General features: G+C 38.7%; 1 protein-coding gene across 1 annotated transcript in view; it reads left to right on the forward strand.

Moving 5' to 3' along the window:
- Positions 1-17482, forward strand: part of SORCS2 (sortilin related VPS10 domain containing receptor 2) — a 534993-nt gene extending 517511 nt beyond the window's left edge. The window contains exons 26-28 of the mRNA XM_046940567.1: positions 4574-4719; positions 6909-6988; positions 7340-17482. Coding sequence (XP_046796523.1) covers positions 4574-4719; positions 6909-6988; positions 7340-7363 — 250 coding nt within the window. The 3' untranslated portion in view covers positions 7364-17482. The remainder of the gene's footprint in view (positions 1-4573; positions 4720-6908; positions 6989-7339) is intronic.
- The last annotated feature ends 260 nt before the right edge of the window (positions 17483-17742 follow it).

Here is a 17742-nt window from a genome sequence, read left to right on the forward strand (position 1 = left end):
AGTCCATGCCACTTAGTTTTATATATATACATATATATATAAAAAGGCACTAATTTAATGGTCTGTAATATTTCATAAAAACTTCCTCTGAAATCAAAATTATAGCATGTATAAAAGATTTCCAAAATGAAAGAGGCGAGCAAGTCAGGAGTGCCTTAAAGCACAAAGAAGTCATTCATCTGAACATGAATCCAAACATAGTAAAATCTGCACCACAATAAAATATTCTATTTAATGGATTATTATTGTTATTAATTTTATTTAAATTCCAAAAGCATGAGGCATTATTCTATATATTTTGCCATGTGAATATGTTTCTATTTCTTAAACTAAACAGAATCTTAATCAAGCCTCTGGAAAATGAGTGAAGCCACGTAAAGGCCAATGAGTATTGGTTCCACAAGGTGGGAATTGAAAGGCAAATAAACTAGGGAGTTTAAATGAGTAGGAATCAATATCTCATCCCCCTCCTGCTGTTTCATACTGCTTAACAGTTTTAAGTGTAAGCAGTTTCTGGTATGAACTGGTTAGAATCTGTGAATGCAGTAAGCCAATTGCTTTCTCAAATACCTTCTAAAAGTTGTGTAACCTGAAGGGGTCAGTCAAAACCATGTGCTGGGATGTTCATTAGTTTTGTAGAGAATTAAGTTACCCGTTCATATTTTTATGGTCCTCAAAGCAGGCATGTGCAGCAGAGATAATTGTCTCCAGCGAAGGATGCAAAGCACATGCATTTTGCAGCTGAGGGGTAACCCCCCCGGATAAACTCTCGCATAATCTTACTCTCTGTTCTTATAAATGTGCTTTCAATTTTCATTTTGCTGATAGTAATCTCTTGGGTCACATTTCATGTCTTGTCCTGTTTTCACAGTAGTCTTTTATGTAGAACCAAGCATTTCAGCTCTGCCTACTTCAAACAGCTACATTGGACTCAACACAAATTATTTCCTTAAGAAGAGCAAAGCACATCAGGGTACACACATCTTTTTTTCTGGGTAATCAGGGGTAGCAGCTTCCTTCCTACAAGTTAGACCAATGTGGAGCAACTGGAAAATTGCCAGAAACAGACCTATCTTTTGCAAAGATTCAGCATCCCCATCCTGTTTCATCCCACAGTGTGGCTGTCCCAAGTAAACAGAACATCTGGCACATGATAAACTGCCTCTTGAAGAGACTTGTACTATCATTTTTTTGAGTCTGGTGGAACTTTCTCTGTGTAAAACTTTAACCAATATGAAACACAGAGATCTCTATCGTGAATAAAATGTCAAATGCCTATATATGCCTTCACAAGACCTGTAAAGTTCCTCTTCCCATCCATACTGCTTGTTAGAATCTAAGATACTACACTGGTTACCTGAGCTTTATATTGTCCATGAAGGATCTATACTGGGCAGCACTGGGCTCATGAGGTTTAGGTGAGTGAGAAATATCAGCTTATGCCTTTTCTCCTTTTATTCATAACCCATAAAGAAGTGCTCATAACAATGGTAAGTTTAATGTTTACTCACGCACTTGTGAAGTTTCTTCATTCACTCACATTTAATAGTGTGTATTGGGGTGATGGTGACTGGGATGATGTGTTAAGACTAGTAAGTTTTAACACATACACAACTTGAAGCCTCAGATTTTACACCAAAGGATGCACCCTACTGACCTGGTTTCAGGTACATACTACAGCCTCGGAAAATCCAGGCAGATAACAGTCAGATTAACAGCTGTCCTTGCTGTAAAGGTCTGGTGTGACATATGGATTTGAAGTAGATAAAATTGTATTATGTCAAAAATTCCTTGATAATGCCATTGATGCATCTAAAATCTGTCAGAGGTACAGCTTTGAGAAGATCCCCCAGTTCTTGTAGCAACATATGTCTAATTCTGCAGATGTGCTGCAAAGACATTCTTTTGTTTCCCATAGGAATTTGGTGGTGGACTGAAAGGAGAGGAATTTGACAGATTGGATGCAGGTCTGATTGATCTGAATATTGTTTTCCACACGACTAGTTTCATTAGCAAACACATAATAAACTGTCTGAAGTTACGGGCATTAAAAGAAAAAAAAAAAAAAAAGAAAGAAAATCACAATGAATTACCTAATGTATTTGGTTTTGTAATGAGGTGTGTCCTTCTTTCTTTTACCATGGCTTTTTTACCTCAATTAATGGCAGGAGAATGATACAGGGATTGGCTTTGTTAATGTTGCAAAAGCCTTCAGATTTGCTCAAGTAGTCATACCAGCTTAACACTGTGCTATCAAACACTTTATCCATCCCTCTCATTTGCATTTGGTTGTTCCTGTGCTTTATTTTTTTCCATGCTCACTGAGGTACACAAGAGTAAAACCAATTAGATTTCTTTCTTTGTGCTGCTTATAAATAATGCAATAAAATATCTAATTTATATATATGAAGGCTGCTCTGAAACTAATTTTTTTATTCTGGCTAACAATATGAGAGGTGAATGTTGGTGGTATGGCAGTAGAGGTTGAACCTTCCTGCCAATATTCCATTACATTTGGTTGCTGTGTGGCAGATGGCAGCAGAGGGGCAGGCTGACAAAATGGCGTCAGACATGGAAGTGTGGATGAAACAAAGGTGTGTCACTGAATTCCTCCATGAAGAAAAAATGGCACTCACTGACATTCACTGATGCTTGCTGAATGCTTATAGAGACCAAACAATGGATGTGAGCACAGTGAGGCAGTGGGTGATGCATTTCAGCAGTGGTGACAGGAGCTGGGTCATCTTTGCTGGTGCAAATTTTTACAAGCATGGGATGCAGGCTCTTTCTTGTTCATCTTGTTCATAGCTGTTCATGTGTTGAAAAAGAATATTTGGTAGCTGAGAATTTGCTTTCTCTAATAGTGTTGTTGTACTCTTCGTAGCTGTTGCAGTTTCCGTGAAAATAAATAGGAGGGATTTCTTTTGGAGCAACCCGTGTGTGTGTGTGTGTATGTGTGTGTGTGTATACACATAGTTATACAGATCAGTATGTGTACATACATAGGTTCAGATATAGAAGATGCAGTTCATCTCTTGGTTAGTTCAAATCAAAGGGAGGACATCCCTTCCACTCATGTTTCACTTTAGCAATTTCTGTTTGCTGTAATTATTTGTGTTGTATTGAAAGTTTATTATCAAATCAGGTTCCTGCAGAAACTTTTATCTCAAATTAAAATGGTGCCACTTGGAATAGAACCTTTCTTTCAAAATAACATTTAAACTCAAAAGCCAAAGCAGTGAAACACATATCTTTTTCCTGTTATGATACTGCTGCCAGAATATAGAGGGGAAGATGGTCATTTTTAGAGAGAGACCTAAGAATTACTGTCAATCTTTCTGTCTTTGCACTGTAGCTAAAGGAGCACAGCAGAAACTCCACCTTAACCTCAGCAGTTGAACCCCATATTCCATTTTTTTTTCTTATTGTCTGCCCATTGTAATGATTTGTGTTTGTGCATGGACTTAGCCATGACCTGCTGTCATGCCGATTGAGCTGTCAGGCTGCTGTTTGCTACATGGAAACGGAGCTCACAGCCTGCATCTCCCTAATCAGAAGTATCTGCTTGGTGAATAGAAAAGGATGCCCTCATGTGCCCAGGCTGATTTCAGATAGCAAAGCTATAACAGAGGCCATGGCTGCCTAGGAATGTTTAAACTATAAATTCTGTTGCAAAAATGAGAAGCTCCTGATTTCTTCCTCTTTGATTTTACAATTCTCACTTAATCTAGTTAAGGACTCTTTACTAATACTTACTTTAAAGCTTCCCAGGTTCAGCTATGGTGCTAACTGTTCGTTGAAACTGATAGAGCCATTTCATAACATAATTTTTGTTTCTCTAGATACAATTCAAAGTGAATGAATTAAACACTGTCTTCCATAGAAAGCTTGGTCTAATCCATCGTTTCCCAGTACTGCTTCAATGCTGCCTGCTTATCTCTACCCAGCCTCCCCTGCAAGGAGGCAACAAGATCTTCTTACTTTCCCATACCTATGCTGGTTTACCTCCTTAATCCATACCCCTTGCTCCTGGACTCTGGTGTGTTGCCCTTTGATCTCTTTTCCTTCACTATCTGCTGGATTTCTCCTGCTTCTTTACCCTCAACCCTAGTACAGTATGGGAGTGTCATTGAACACTAACCTCCAGTGTCAGTCCACTCTGAGTGGGGAGGTGGGCTTGACTTATTGTGACTCAGCTTTAATGTTTGTGGAGATGTCTGGAATCAGGAATTAATGCCTGTTGGGACTTTTTACTGCTTTCTGAAAATAGCCTTTCTGTGGTTTTAGTATTTTTTATTATTATTTTTGTTTATTTTCTATCAATCTTAGTAAGAAAAATTGATGCTTAAATCTTACACAGCTCTGAGTATCCTTGTGAGGCAATTAAATAAAACTGGCTGAGAATAATTAGTTGATAACTTTAGGTTGTAAACATAAAATTAAGGAAGAGTGTGACTGGTCCTATTATGTGATTCTAGTACAACTTCTTGCTGCTGCAGGTCTGCTCTGTTGTCAGCATGTGTGTGGTATAAACGACTTCCATCATAAGACTTTTTCTCCTTGTCCCATTTAGGAAACTACCAGGCAGGAATGTCTATGCCCAGATGCACAATGAAAAAGAGCAAGAGATGACAAGCCCTGTTAATCATAGTGAGGACACCCAGAACATCATCCAGGGTGAGGAGTTTATTGATGATGATCTGGACTCTCAAACGCTAGGTAACGCAAGAGGTAACTTCATTTTTAGTTCATACATTTTCGTAAGTAACTCATTTTTACTTGATGTTCATTTTCATTTTAGCTTTTTTTTCTCCTCATCATTTTCTGCTCAGATTTGGGAAAAAGCAGGTAGTACACCACTAACTAAGTATTATCTCAATTATCTTCATTTTGCTTGCTTGTAATACAGATTAATGTAGGGATAGGCATGCTATACAGAAGCACGAGTACAGAGGCAGTAGAGTTTAACGTCAGGAGACTTACTCAGGCAATTTTAGGGAGAAATTATATTTCGTAGAACAGGACATAATTGGTAGCATTTGAATTAGCTCAAAAATCCCCTGAATTAGTGGAAAATCAGATGTATGCCACTGGAATTTGTAGAGTCAATGTTTCCATTATTTCAGATTGTATCTAGATCCATTGCTATATTTGCCATTATATCTCAGAGGCATTTAAAATTTTCATTATTAAAAACATTAAATTTATTCCTGTATTAAAAATATTATGAGCTTTCCTGTTTTAGCTGTTAATTTACTAGTATTCATGGGGTGCTCATAAAGAACCTTTAAGACAAACTTTCTGTGAAACTCTGAGCAAACGATTTCAGTGTCAGATAGAAGTGTATATCCTGGCTCCCTGTGGTTGTTTGTAGTGTAGCGTAGAGTACTGATCTGTTAAGTTCATTTCCTGCAAAATGTACCTTTGTGTTCAGAGTGTGTTTGGGTCACAATCTGAAAAGTGTAGGACAATGGAAAAAGCTCTCCAGTTCCATTCGTACAAGTCTTGTGAAAATAAATCAGATAATCCAAAGCCTCTGGGATTTGTGACAATCCTTTCATGGTGTAACAGGCAACTGTAATGTTTTCATGAACCCACAGAAGGGCATCTGTATTAGCTGTGCCAGAGGTACCCTGAGGTAAGAGAATCATGGGAGAAGAGAGATTTCTTTGATGTGGGATTCATCTTTACTTTTTGTTGTAGATATCTTCATTTTCATTTGCTGAACCTCATGCTACTTCAAGGTTCTTGGAGATGTTATTTTAGAGTACAATGGAAGAGTCCACCCTCCTGCTTTGTTGTCTTTGTGTATTTCTCTATTTTCTCTGACAAATAGTGTGTATGAGTATCACTGTTTTCATTCAGATTTTGTAAGACCTTGTTTGCACTCCTGACTCTATTGGAATTAGTTCCAAAAACAAACCTGGAAAAACAAAGTCTCTGTTAAAACTGTTTGATCAACCTATCTCCAGAGTGTTTAGAGGAGAGGGCTGAATGTTAAAAAAGTTCATGCAGAGATTCCTGTTGAAGTGGAGCATTCAAACACCTCCAGTAATGTGTACAAATATAACTTTAAATGGTATAAAATCCCTTTTGGCCTATTTGTAGAAGGCAGCTGGTAGTGCTGGAATAAAGAAAATCTACCCTTATTTGTGACACATTTGGAAATAATCTCTACTTGCTTATTGCTGGCTACATACGCCTGATCCTGCACTTATTACACAGAGAAAAAAATATCATGTATCTGGGCAAAGCATCGTTAAGGTTAAAGGGTGCAAGATTACAATGTTTTGATGTGAAACTTAAGACAGTTGGCAAATGCAGCTCTTGAGGTGATTTGTGCTTCTGCCAGATTGTCAACACCAGAAGCATTTCCAGCAGAGCGTAAAAAGTTCATTTCTGTGGATCCTAATCATCCATATTCATCAGCTACTGTACAGCTTTTAGATACAAGACTGTATTTAAGACAGAAAACTATATTTCAGCTCTCTGTACCATTTTGTTACTTGTAACATGTTCTACTGGGTCCAGTATCACTCATTATTGCCAAGAAAATTCCTGTTCTATGTTATTTGGGTAGAGTACAAAACATGTTGCAATCCGTGCTTTATATAAAATTCTGTTTTACAACATTATTTGCAGAAGGTTCCTATACTGTGGAGATCCCTTCTAATTCTGGTGATCTTTCTCCCTCCCTGTTGGGAGAGGTCTGTAACAACCTCCGCTCCATGCACAGCAGGGTTTTGCAGGCCTAGCTTTCTGTTGTTCTCTCTTCTCATAACTTTTGACTTTCTGCAGTACAATATTTCCAGACTCACCCATCCACTTTTTTTGTTTTCTATATATTTTATGTTGCCTACTTTATCGCAACCCCCACCTTGGGACTCCTCAACACCATTACCTTGCAGTGACTCCTTCTGGGAGAAGTGGCAACTTGAACAGCTACAGAGTTCCCCTATTGCTGATGCCGGTCAGTGTCCAGTCCCAGGTCAGTGGCATGTTGAATGGACGCCTCAGGTGCCATTCTCCTCCCTCACCTGCACCCCTCAAGACAACTACATCTTTTTAAGCTGCAAAGGGAACCAACTTATGCTGTCACTGGGATAGAAACCCTAGGAATTCACCACAAATTCACCACCATGAGCAAAAGCTTTAGGTGAAAGTGTCTTGTAGGTACATGGAGCTGTTGCACCAACCTTCACCTGATCTGTTGTTTGATAAAGACACTCTGTGTATGTGATTGACTTGTCCCTGCAATAAAAAGGGGATTTATTGTGAAGTACCTGAAATACACTAATGCTGTCCTTTTTTTTTTTTTCCCCCCCCTCTATTTTCATAGGCAATCACTCAGGCGTGGTTTTGAGCATCAACTCCAGAGAGATGCACAGTTACCTGGTTAGCTGATATTTACAGCTGAACGCAAAAACCGAAAGACTCTTCTCTGTATCGTTTTATTTTTCCCTGGTGATGTCACAAAATTGCAAATATGGCTGTAAATGCTGGTGGAGAGAAGGTTCCCTAACAGTCCCATGGAAAAAAGCGTCCATCGTCAGTTACTGGTGGAGAAGGATGCACATCTTGTGTTCACTAACGGCCTGAGAATTTGTTATTCAAACTCAAACTACAGTAGCAAATGTGTAGCCCTGGGCACATTCAATGCCACCTTCTTTCTTTCCTGTATAAGCTCTAGTTCTCTCTGTTTATTTTTAGGAGGGTTGACTGTAACTTTTTAATTATATTTTTAATTGAGGTATTCAGCAGAAGGATGGGACTCTTCAGCTTGAAAAGGTGATTTCTAAACCATCACTGGACCAGACCAGGGGCTGGTTGGTCTCAATGACATGGTTTCAGAATGCCGTAACTCAACAGTGGTTCTGTACTGGGAGAGGACTGAGCAAGGAGCTGGATGTGCTCCTAGTCAGTACAAGCTCTTAACTTAAATACATGTGAGACAATCTAATGAATTTAGGCCTAAGCCCTTCTGTGGATTAAACAAAGTAAAGTGCTAAATAGGTTATCTCATAATTATAGGATAACACTCCTTTAAGTGTAGCAAGTCCTGACAAACCCTCAGCACCAGAACCTCCCCCGATCCCACCCGTGTATGAGATAAACACACCAGCGTGAAGCTTTTCCCAGACCAGGTGCCTTCGCTTACAGACGGTCATTTCAGTTGCTCTCCTCTTGTCTTCTGAGTGAGCACCTCTAGGATGATGACAGCTGCCAGAGCTGTTATCATGTAACAACCCGTGCTGATGGCCTGTCTCTTTTTAAATTTCCTTAGAGTGTAAATACGTCTTCATGGTCACTGTCTTTGTAGGATTATTTTTTTTAAGACTTGCTGTTAGAGCAGAGATGCCGGGAAGGTCAGAGTCCTCCTCCAGTTTGGACGCTGCAGTTCCTTTCCTACCCGCATCTTCCCTTGGGATATCAACTTTGGAGGCAGGGATGGGCAAACTCATACCCAGACTCCTCCATTTGTGTTGGTCTGACAAGGCAGAGGGCACGAGGAGGGCCTGTATCAGTGGTATCAGGTCCGTGCTTCCTTTCTCTCACCACAGGGTGTCACTCGGGCCCCACCACAGCAGTGGTCCCAACTTCTGCAGGTTGGGCAGGGGGTGAAATAGGGCGCTTCTCTTGGAAACCTGCATAATCTCTTCACTTTTTGCCTTCAGTAGAGGATAAATAGCTCTTTACTCACTGAATGTCATGCTGATGCTAGTGGCAAGCTCCCACACCACCTTGCGTGCAGGGAATGTAGCTAGCTGCATCTGCCTGAGTAAACAAGCAGTAAATAATGTATGCTGGCAAGACACAAAAGAACTGTCTTAAAATTACCCCATGCATTGGAGTCATTCTTCTGCATAGCTGTGGATATCCTAGAGCATATGGTTGTCAAATGCAGCAGAGTGGGATGTCATAATTCAGTGCAGTAGTGTGGGCTCTCAGAAACCCCACAGGATGTATGTGTAAAGCACAAGAAAATCTTGTTTAGAAACTTCATGAGATGACCTGAATGAAAAAGTTAAAGATGCTGCAAAATACTGCAGACTCCTCAGGAAAATAAATTCAAAATTCTTTCCAAAATTTCTGCCTACGTAGTGGTGGAGTGCCATGCAAACTGACCAAGAGGGAAGCAGTACTTTAGCTAACTGTCGTGTTCAACAAGTGCGTGCTTAAATCCAAGGTGTTACGTGGAACTGAGTCTGCATTTCTCAAAGAGAAGTGTGATATAGAATTTGCTGTGCATTGGAAACTTTCCCTTCTCTCTAGCTTTCTATGCGTTCTCTAGTGGAAATGAGACAAAACAGACAGTAAAATAGAATTGCAAACAGCTTGCTTGTTCCTGTGAAATGAATCTGAAGTGGGCATGGAGCAAGTGAGTAGGGGACTAGTCTCATGGACAAGAAATGGGATGGAGACCCAAGCACTGGAATTGCTCTCCCACTGTTTGTCTGATTAGTTAAGGACATTGTTGGAACTGGGTCACATATTCGATCTGTTCTTTAGCAGCTACTTTCATACATTTAAAACAGGGTGATTTGTGTCTCTGATAACAGCAGTCTTTTGGAAAAGAATATTTAACCACACGGTACTCTAATTAACACTTAGCACAATGTAGTGCCTGTAATAATGTTTTTCAATGCTAATTAATTTGATTCATGCAGCACTCCTGCAAGGTTGGTTTGTCATGTCTTAAAAGCGCTGTTTTCTAAAGAGTTGTCAGTATTGTTATAACTGTATTAGCAATATCCAACAGATAATAAAGTAAGCCTTTAGCTCTCTGGCAAGAATAACTTTAAAAATGAATTATTTTGAAACTGAGAAAATACCATTTCTATTTTCCCATTTGCAGTTTATCTTCAAGTGAAAATGATCTGTAGTGTTAGGTTTTGAATCTCTTGAACTATGTCCATGATATATATATATATATATATGTATATACACCTTAAAATGCTTATATATGTGTGTATCTCCTTTACCTAAGTCTGATTACATGCATATACAGAAACAGAGTTCTTTCTTTGCACACCAGGCACACGTGCACACATGAGTACATGCAGTGTTTGTACACACTCCAGTTAAGATTGTTAGTGAGGAAGGGTGATTAGCTAAGAAACAGAAGATGGGTGTCACACACCCACATACCTGGATTCTGTACCCAGACTCTGGGCAAATTACTTAACCTGTATGTGCCTCAGTTTTCCCACCTGTAAAATGGAGCTGATAGTAATTACCTACCTCACAGGGGTATTGTGAGGCTAAATCAATTCCTGTTTATTCAGGATCTTCAGAGTGAGTACATAATATTAGTAGTCTTGCTTCTTTATTTTACTTATAATGATTGTTGTTATTTAAAGAGTACTGAAACCAACCACAATTATATATAACTGTAAAAATATCCATAATCCAAAACAGGTACACAACTGTTAGAAATAAAAATAATGTAATTTGATTTGAAAACTGTTACTGGACCATATTGTTATGCAGTAACATTGCAGCATTGGCTGTGATCTTGCTAATTTGCACCCCAGTATCTTAAACTTCCTTTTCTGCAGTGTTACATGGTCAAAGGTCTTATATTAATTGGTACAGTGCTTCCTATCAATATTGGCAGTGGACTATACTAAAACCAATAACAACAAAACTGGTATTGTATTGGCATCATTTAGAACTTGTGGTCTTCTTAAATTGTACGTATTTGCAATTTCAAAAGCACCTGATACTTTTCAGTATGCTCCATTAAGTGCTGATATGAAGCATACTTACACAGCCATCAAGATTTACAGCTTGGTTTTCCTTTTGGCACTGGATGTTTGAGATGGCTGTAGGGTGATCTACCCAGATAATGTGCTCAGAAATGCCCAAAGACATCTAGTGACACGCAACCACCCCCAGCGTAAATTAATTTCTCAAAAATAAAAGCAATATAAACTAATGTGTGCTTTAATACCCTTTAAAGAGGGTGGTGGAAGTGACTGTGAAGAAATAGATGGTGTGAGCCTGAGGCAACCTGCTGTTACAGCTCCAATTCGCATCCAATTTCTTTGAACTCTGTGAGGATATTCTCATTGAATTATATCATTCTTGGTGAGTTTTCTGCTTCCCTTGGCCAGTGGGAAAAGTGTTTGTTCTCATAAAGCAATTTGTTACTTTACTGTCCTCTGGACAAACAAAGGCATATCACTGGTTTGCCATTATCAATTCCAAGTACAAAGCAGATTTCAGGTGACATTACTACATTGGTTATCTGTATTTTAAGTCACTGAGAAATCCCTTTAGTGGGAATACTCTATTACTGCATGCTGCCTCTTTAATAGAGGTTAGCAGAATGGAACTGCATTGGTTTCTATCCTCCTTACACAAAGACGTGTGTTTTTTTCATTTGTAAGAAATGAAATGCATTTGTTTGCTGTCACTTTTTGATGGCAAACCAGTGATTCTGCTACGCTTTGAATTGTTAATGTTATGTAAATTTGAATATGATGTTGCTAAGTCAGTAACAGTAATGACAGTTGCAGTTGAAGATGTTCCCTTTGTTTCCTATAAAACTGTGCTCTAAGTTTTTTTAATGAAGCTTTTGGGGGAAAAAGAGACTAAAATTTTCCATTTCATTGCCAAATCATTTACTTTTAGAGTTGCTTTTTATATGTTGATTGATACTGCTGTGTTTTTTCCATCTTCATTCTGGCTTATGATCAGAAAGAAATTTATAACCATTCACCTTTATAAATCTTTTGAGATGCAGAACATAACTGGGTAAACCAGACTGTCCCTGAAGTCCCTTCCTATATTTTTTTTCCCTCTTCCAGACCCAATTGCATATTTCTTCTATTTTTCTTCCTGAGAGTGGCGAATAGCCTAATCACACTTCTCTGTGAAAATCTTTCTAAAACTCTCATTAGAATAGCATTTAAGTGCCTAGAAGTAGTTACAGAGTCTGCTTAGAGTGCTTTCAGAATATTAAGTCTATATTTTCATATTCATTATTTGCTTTCATTATTTGCTTTCAGTATTAGCCCTCTGATGCTGCTTAAGTGTTTATTCTTTTCATGGCTACATGTACAATGTTTTTCACTTAGTTTCAGGTACAATCATCAAGTGACAAGTTTTGAAGTACCTCGGACCCCCAGTTAGCTTTAGCAATTAGGAGCTGAAGCCCTGCAGTCTTTGACAAATGTCAAGTTATGCACTCTTAGTTTTTTAATAGTCCTTCACAAGTCAGCCCTCCAGGCTGGCATACTTCTGCAGTTTTCTTCCCATTCTTTTTGCTGCCATAAAAGACAGGAGTGCAGAAGGGTTTCACCATGCCAACAACAGACCTATCCCAGATTTGAACAGGAACCATTCTATGGACTCATTTTTAATATTTTCTACTTTCTTTTCAAATATTTTGCATAAAGTGCAGGGGATGATGCATACCATCAGGGAATTGAAGACTGGTCGTCTGCACAAATCGTACTTCAGAATGGTCTGAAGACAAAAGAATATATTTCTTTCAAAATTCCTTTTTTTTTTTTTTTCTTTCCTGAAATTGATGTACGTACAGCAAGTTGGGTTCAGTTTTTGTAATATGCAAGGTCGTACTTCTTTAAGTCTTCAGGCTTTGAATTTTCCTCCTGCTAAATGGAGTAGCAAATTACTTAAAATGTGATTTCTGGAGCTACATTTAACTGAATATTTACATTCTTTTTGTCTCTCTCTTTCTCTCTTTTTTAAAATTTAGGCTTGTCATAATTACTATTTCCAGATACTTTATGTGCCAGTAATAATGATGTTCTTCTGGAAAACAGTATTTAAGACAAGAAATACTGAAAGGCTTAGAAATATGCCTTCAGAAGTGCAACGATACAGCCCTGTAGGCAGTGGTAGGCTATGAGTATGCTGGACATAACAAATCTTTATCAAAGAGCTGTTATGGTTTATATTCAAATATTATCATTTTTAATAATCTCTCTTCAAATATATTCTTAATTGCAATCTCTTGTCTCCTTTTAGATGAAGTTTCTTTTTAGGAAAGATATTTAATAGTCATTCTAAAAAGAAGTATATTCTTTCCCTAACGCTAGTAATTCAGTTCAGAATTATTCTTTGCAATACTTGGAAAGCATTATATAAATGTGAACTTTATTAGCCAGACTTGATTTCTGAGTTTCTGTAGAATTTGCATTTTTATGCCAGTTTGTTGCAATGCAGTGGACATAAAGCCGTGTTAAGCAGCAATAATACGTGCAGCACTGAATGCTTTGGTTGCCTATATTTTTAATGGTATCAGGAATATATTGATCATCAGTAAGTTCAGGCATTCCAAATAACTTCCTTAGCATATCTTATATTTCTATGTTATTTGTTGATAGTTTTGTCCACTTTCTGCTACTTTTGTTCATTTCTTACTGAAACTGACTTTGATCTTGCAGATCAAGAGGCAAAATTGGCTTGTTCTCTTTTAAATATCATAGAATCATATATATGTATGTATTCATTCACACCATTTGCTTATTAAATTAAAACACTTTAGGAAGTAAATCTTTCTAAGGTGCGAAAGAGATGCTCGGACAGAAAAAGAGCAGACTTGTATCCACATGGCTTCTGTGGCAGGCACCTTGTTATGGATTGCAAACAGGCAGAGCTACACAGGAGAAGTGCACATCCCAAACATCACTCGTGTTCACGTAGGCAATTCACAAGTGAAAAAAGTAAAGGAGCACTTTAAATACCCTGTTCAGATGTATCAGGTTCGCAGAAGGACAGTCAATGGTAACAGTTACAGACTGTCATCAGAAACATAGGAAAATACCCAATTTACTGTCTCTGCTAGTAAATGCACTCCTCTCTTTATTTGTTGTTTAACTTTTGAGTTGCTAAACTCTTTGGAGAGATGACCTCCATCATTTAATGCTTAGAACATACTGATAAGTACTTGGTGACACTATACAGAAAAATTGATCCAAATTTCCATTCTCTTTATTATTTTTTTTTCCCTGCATATTGACTCTCTGCATTTCTTTCTCCCTGCCTCTTTTCCACTTTCAACTCTTTACTACTTTCACATTTAATTTTGGCTCACATATTCTTTAAACCTTTTGGGGACCCTTTTGCCTTTCAAGCCCTTCTTCCAGCTCCTTGGCCCGGAGAACAGGTACTTCTGCCTGAGATCAGGATTGGTTTTGTCCTCCTTGAAGGAATGATAAACCTGTAACTAGCATTTTTTTTCTCTCATTTGTATACATTGGTTTTACTGTCTGTCTTCAGTGAAAGAAATATATCTGACAGATAGCTGTACCCATAATCTCCCAAATACCTCCTCCTGCCTCATTTCAGGTTATGAGGATGAGATATGATGTTTGCACAAGTCCTCTAAACCTGGAAAGTAGATGAAATAAAGAGGATCTATTGCTATGTGGAAGAATAGCAGGCATCAGTCTTTTTTGGGAACAGTTTGTTGGGTTGGTGAGACACATCTGAATGCAACCTTTCCTGAAGGCAGAGGCAAATGGCTTTCTCTCAAGTCCAATAAATTGCAAATTTAAATGTCACTGGATAGTTTTGGTAGATTCTTCCTGTTGGAGAAGCTTGGAGATGATTGAGATAACATAACTGTAAAGCTCAGAGGTCTTTTTGTAGAGTAGAACCTAGGTTAGATGGGGAAGGTATGCAAGAAAGGTGCAGGAGGGAGAAGAGCACAAGGTTATACAGGACAGAGAAATGCAAGGAGAAAGGCAGAGTTATCAATTTGTATAATTCTGCCACGAGTGTTTGATTTTATATTTTCCTTAATCTATTTGTAATAGCTTGCATTTTCAATATGCATACGGAGGCTTTAAACCTTAAGTCTAAATTGCTGCAGCACCAGGGGCATAACATTACTAAGATATCAGCACTACCAATTTGGAGAGATCAGATGCACAGTGACATCACATATGAGGTACCTGGAAAAGAGTATGCTTCCCACCAACCAGAATGCATCTATATGTGCTTCAGAGGCAGCTCCAATGCAGCTTTACCTCTGAGATGAATGCAGGCCAGTTGCTAATAGTTCTCCTCCTTAGCATGGCACTGAGCTGGGAGGCAAGGGAGAAGAGTTATTTTATGGATTAATGATGGGTATTGGACTTATAATGCTTAAATGTGATCTGCTAGAATCCCTCTATGACCTATGATTTTATAAAGTTTAGAGAGGATGAATGGAGCTGATGAGTAGGCAGAGCACTCCTGAGGGTAAATGCCAGACACTGGAGTTTACTGAACATGTAAATAGAAATTTTAGTTTTAGGTACAGAGAGTTCTTACATTTCCTATACACACCAGACATTTGAGTACAGCTCCTTCCTTATTTGTCACTGCCACGTTATGATTTATTTCTTCATGGGTGCATGGCACGAGATACATTTGCCACAGGGCAGGAGGCACTGGAGTGAAAACCTAATCACATGGAGGAAAGAATTCTCCCCTCTTCATCTCAGTCTCGTCTGAGTTAGTTTTCTCTGATTGTGGTTCTGCCAGCAAGCTGGCCTGATGTCAAAAGGGGATTTACTCATTTTTATCTTCTTTGGTGTGACTGAGGGGAAAAAAAAAACAGAAAAAAAAAAAAATTTGCAAAGGAATAGCAGCTCAGAAGAGCTGCTGAACTCGATCAGCTTGTAAGGTGCTTCCACCCTTTGTACTTTATTTACCACTTATTTTCACAATGCTGTACCCATACTTTGATTTACCGTAGATGTGTTTCTTTGCAAGAGCAAAAAATCATTCCAAAAAATATCACACCAGAACATCACAAATGAGGTTTTGGAAGACATCAGCTGTACTGCCCTTCCTCACCCAAATTAAAGTATCCCGGTATCATGAGGCACTGGCAGAGGCTGCCCAGAGGGGTGGTGGATGCCCTATCCCTGGGGACAGTCAATGGCAGGCTGGATGGGGGCTTTGGGCATCTGATCAGTCTGTAGGGGTCACTGTTCATTGCAGAGGAGTTGGACTAGAAGACCCTTTGGGGTCCTTTCCAAATCAAACAATTCAATGATTGTATGATCATAACTCTGCACTCGCACTCATGAATCTGTGCTAGAGATATAAATTCACCCAGGATTAGATATTGGAGAAAGATTTGAGAAAGAAGGAGACTTGGAATGGGAGAATTTTCCATTTTAAGAGTAAAGGATGAATGTTGTCATATTTACCTGCATCTCTGGCTGTTCCAACATGTGAGTCCAAAATCTTTCCTTCCCAACTTGGACAAATCAACCATATATATTTCATTGGCATTATCCATAGGAATAAAGTGGAAAAAAAAAAGGATGATTAAACCAAACTCAGTATCTTCAGGCTTGTTAGAGGTACTGTTCTTGGCAAAGCCAATAAAATGAGAGCTAAACTTGGCACACTACTTGCGAATTTTTCCAAAGCGATCCTCATTTTGTTGTTCATGTGGAGCATCATTTGTTTTGTACTGTGGGGCCAAATTCTACCCTATTTTATGGCCATGCAGATTCACAGACTTTGTCAGGTAAACTGTGTTCCAGACGAAGGGCATTCATCCATGGGGAATCTGAAATGTAGCTGCAGTTGTCATCTCTCTGCACCCATATGCACACAGCTGATTTCACCTGGAATTCTTATTCCAATGGTTAACATGAGTGTATTTTGTATACCCACAAACTAATTACAACTACATTTTTTAACTACTTGCAACTGCTTTTTTTAAAATACGATCAATGAATGGGACATGGTATAGCAGGCAATATTGGTGGTAGGTGGATGGTTGGACTAGATGATCTTACAGGTCTTTTCCAACCTTAATGTTGGAAAATCGTAGAATCATAGGATTCTAAATGCTTAACACTGTGTTTCTGACCAGATTTCTGGCAAAGGACCCTTGCAATCCATGCAAACACTCTTAGTGGCAGTCAGTATGCTGCAGTCCTCTCCTTCTGCCTTTGCACATTTTAGTATTTGTGATATCCGTACATGCCTTTTCCTGTTTTTGTTCTGGGAGACCATGACCAGGTTTCTTTGTATCAGGACTCAAGGGAAGAATGAGATTAATCCATAACTGGTGCATTGTCATAAACGGGGAAAAGTGTTATTTGTATATTATTGTAAATATGTAACATTTAATGGCAGTTTTGTAGTGACGTGCTGTTTTTGAGAAGGAAGAAATCAAATATATGTTTGAATATGCTTAATGTAACACTTAACTGTGATTCTATTGCACAATTAATAGCTTAATCAAAAGTCTTGTGCAATATGTAGTGCACACACATAACCAAGTATCTGTTAGTGGTCCACAACCAAGGTTTTGGCAACTTTTAATGATGGTGATGAACTGTGCAGTATGGTTTATCACAGTCTCTTTCAGCTTCCAAACATGTAGCAGGCAGACTACTGTATACGTACCTGTGTACTCCACTGCATCCAAAGGTATGCATTTGTCCTGAGAACCTGCACTACAGGTTTTTCTTTAATAAAATTTGGTTCTAAACTATCCGTTGCTTTGTTGTTTTTCTTGTGAAGAAGCTTATGAGAGGGGAAATGGTTTCACCACTCCTCAGTTTGTGTGTATTTGGGTTTGTCAGTCATTAGCAGCTCTTGTACAGCAAAGCTCCCTCCTTCTGCACATCAGAGCAGGACTTCTTTTTGCCTTTTTCTCTTGCTGTGAAGTTGAGCTGTGGCATAACTGGTGTGAGGGTGACACTGTGTGGTGAGAGGGGAACCATGCAGTTGCAGCTGAAATGAGTGTTCTCC

This window comes from Gallus gallus, chromosome 4 (genome assembly GCF_016699485.2).
Source record: "Gallus gallus isolate bGalGal1 chromosome 4, bGalGal1.mat.broiler.GRCg7b, whole genome shotgun sequence".
In the NCBI taxonomy this organism is placed as follows: Eukaryota; Metazoa; Chordata; class Aves; order Galliformes; family Phasianidae; genus Gallus; species Gallus gallus.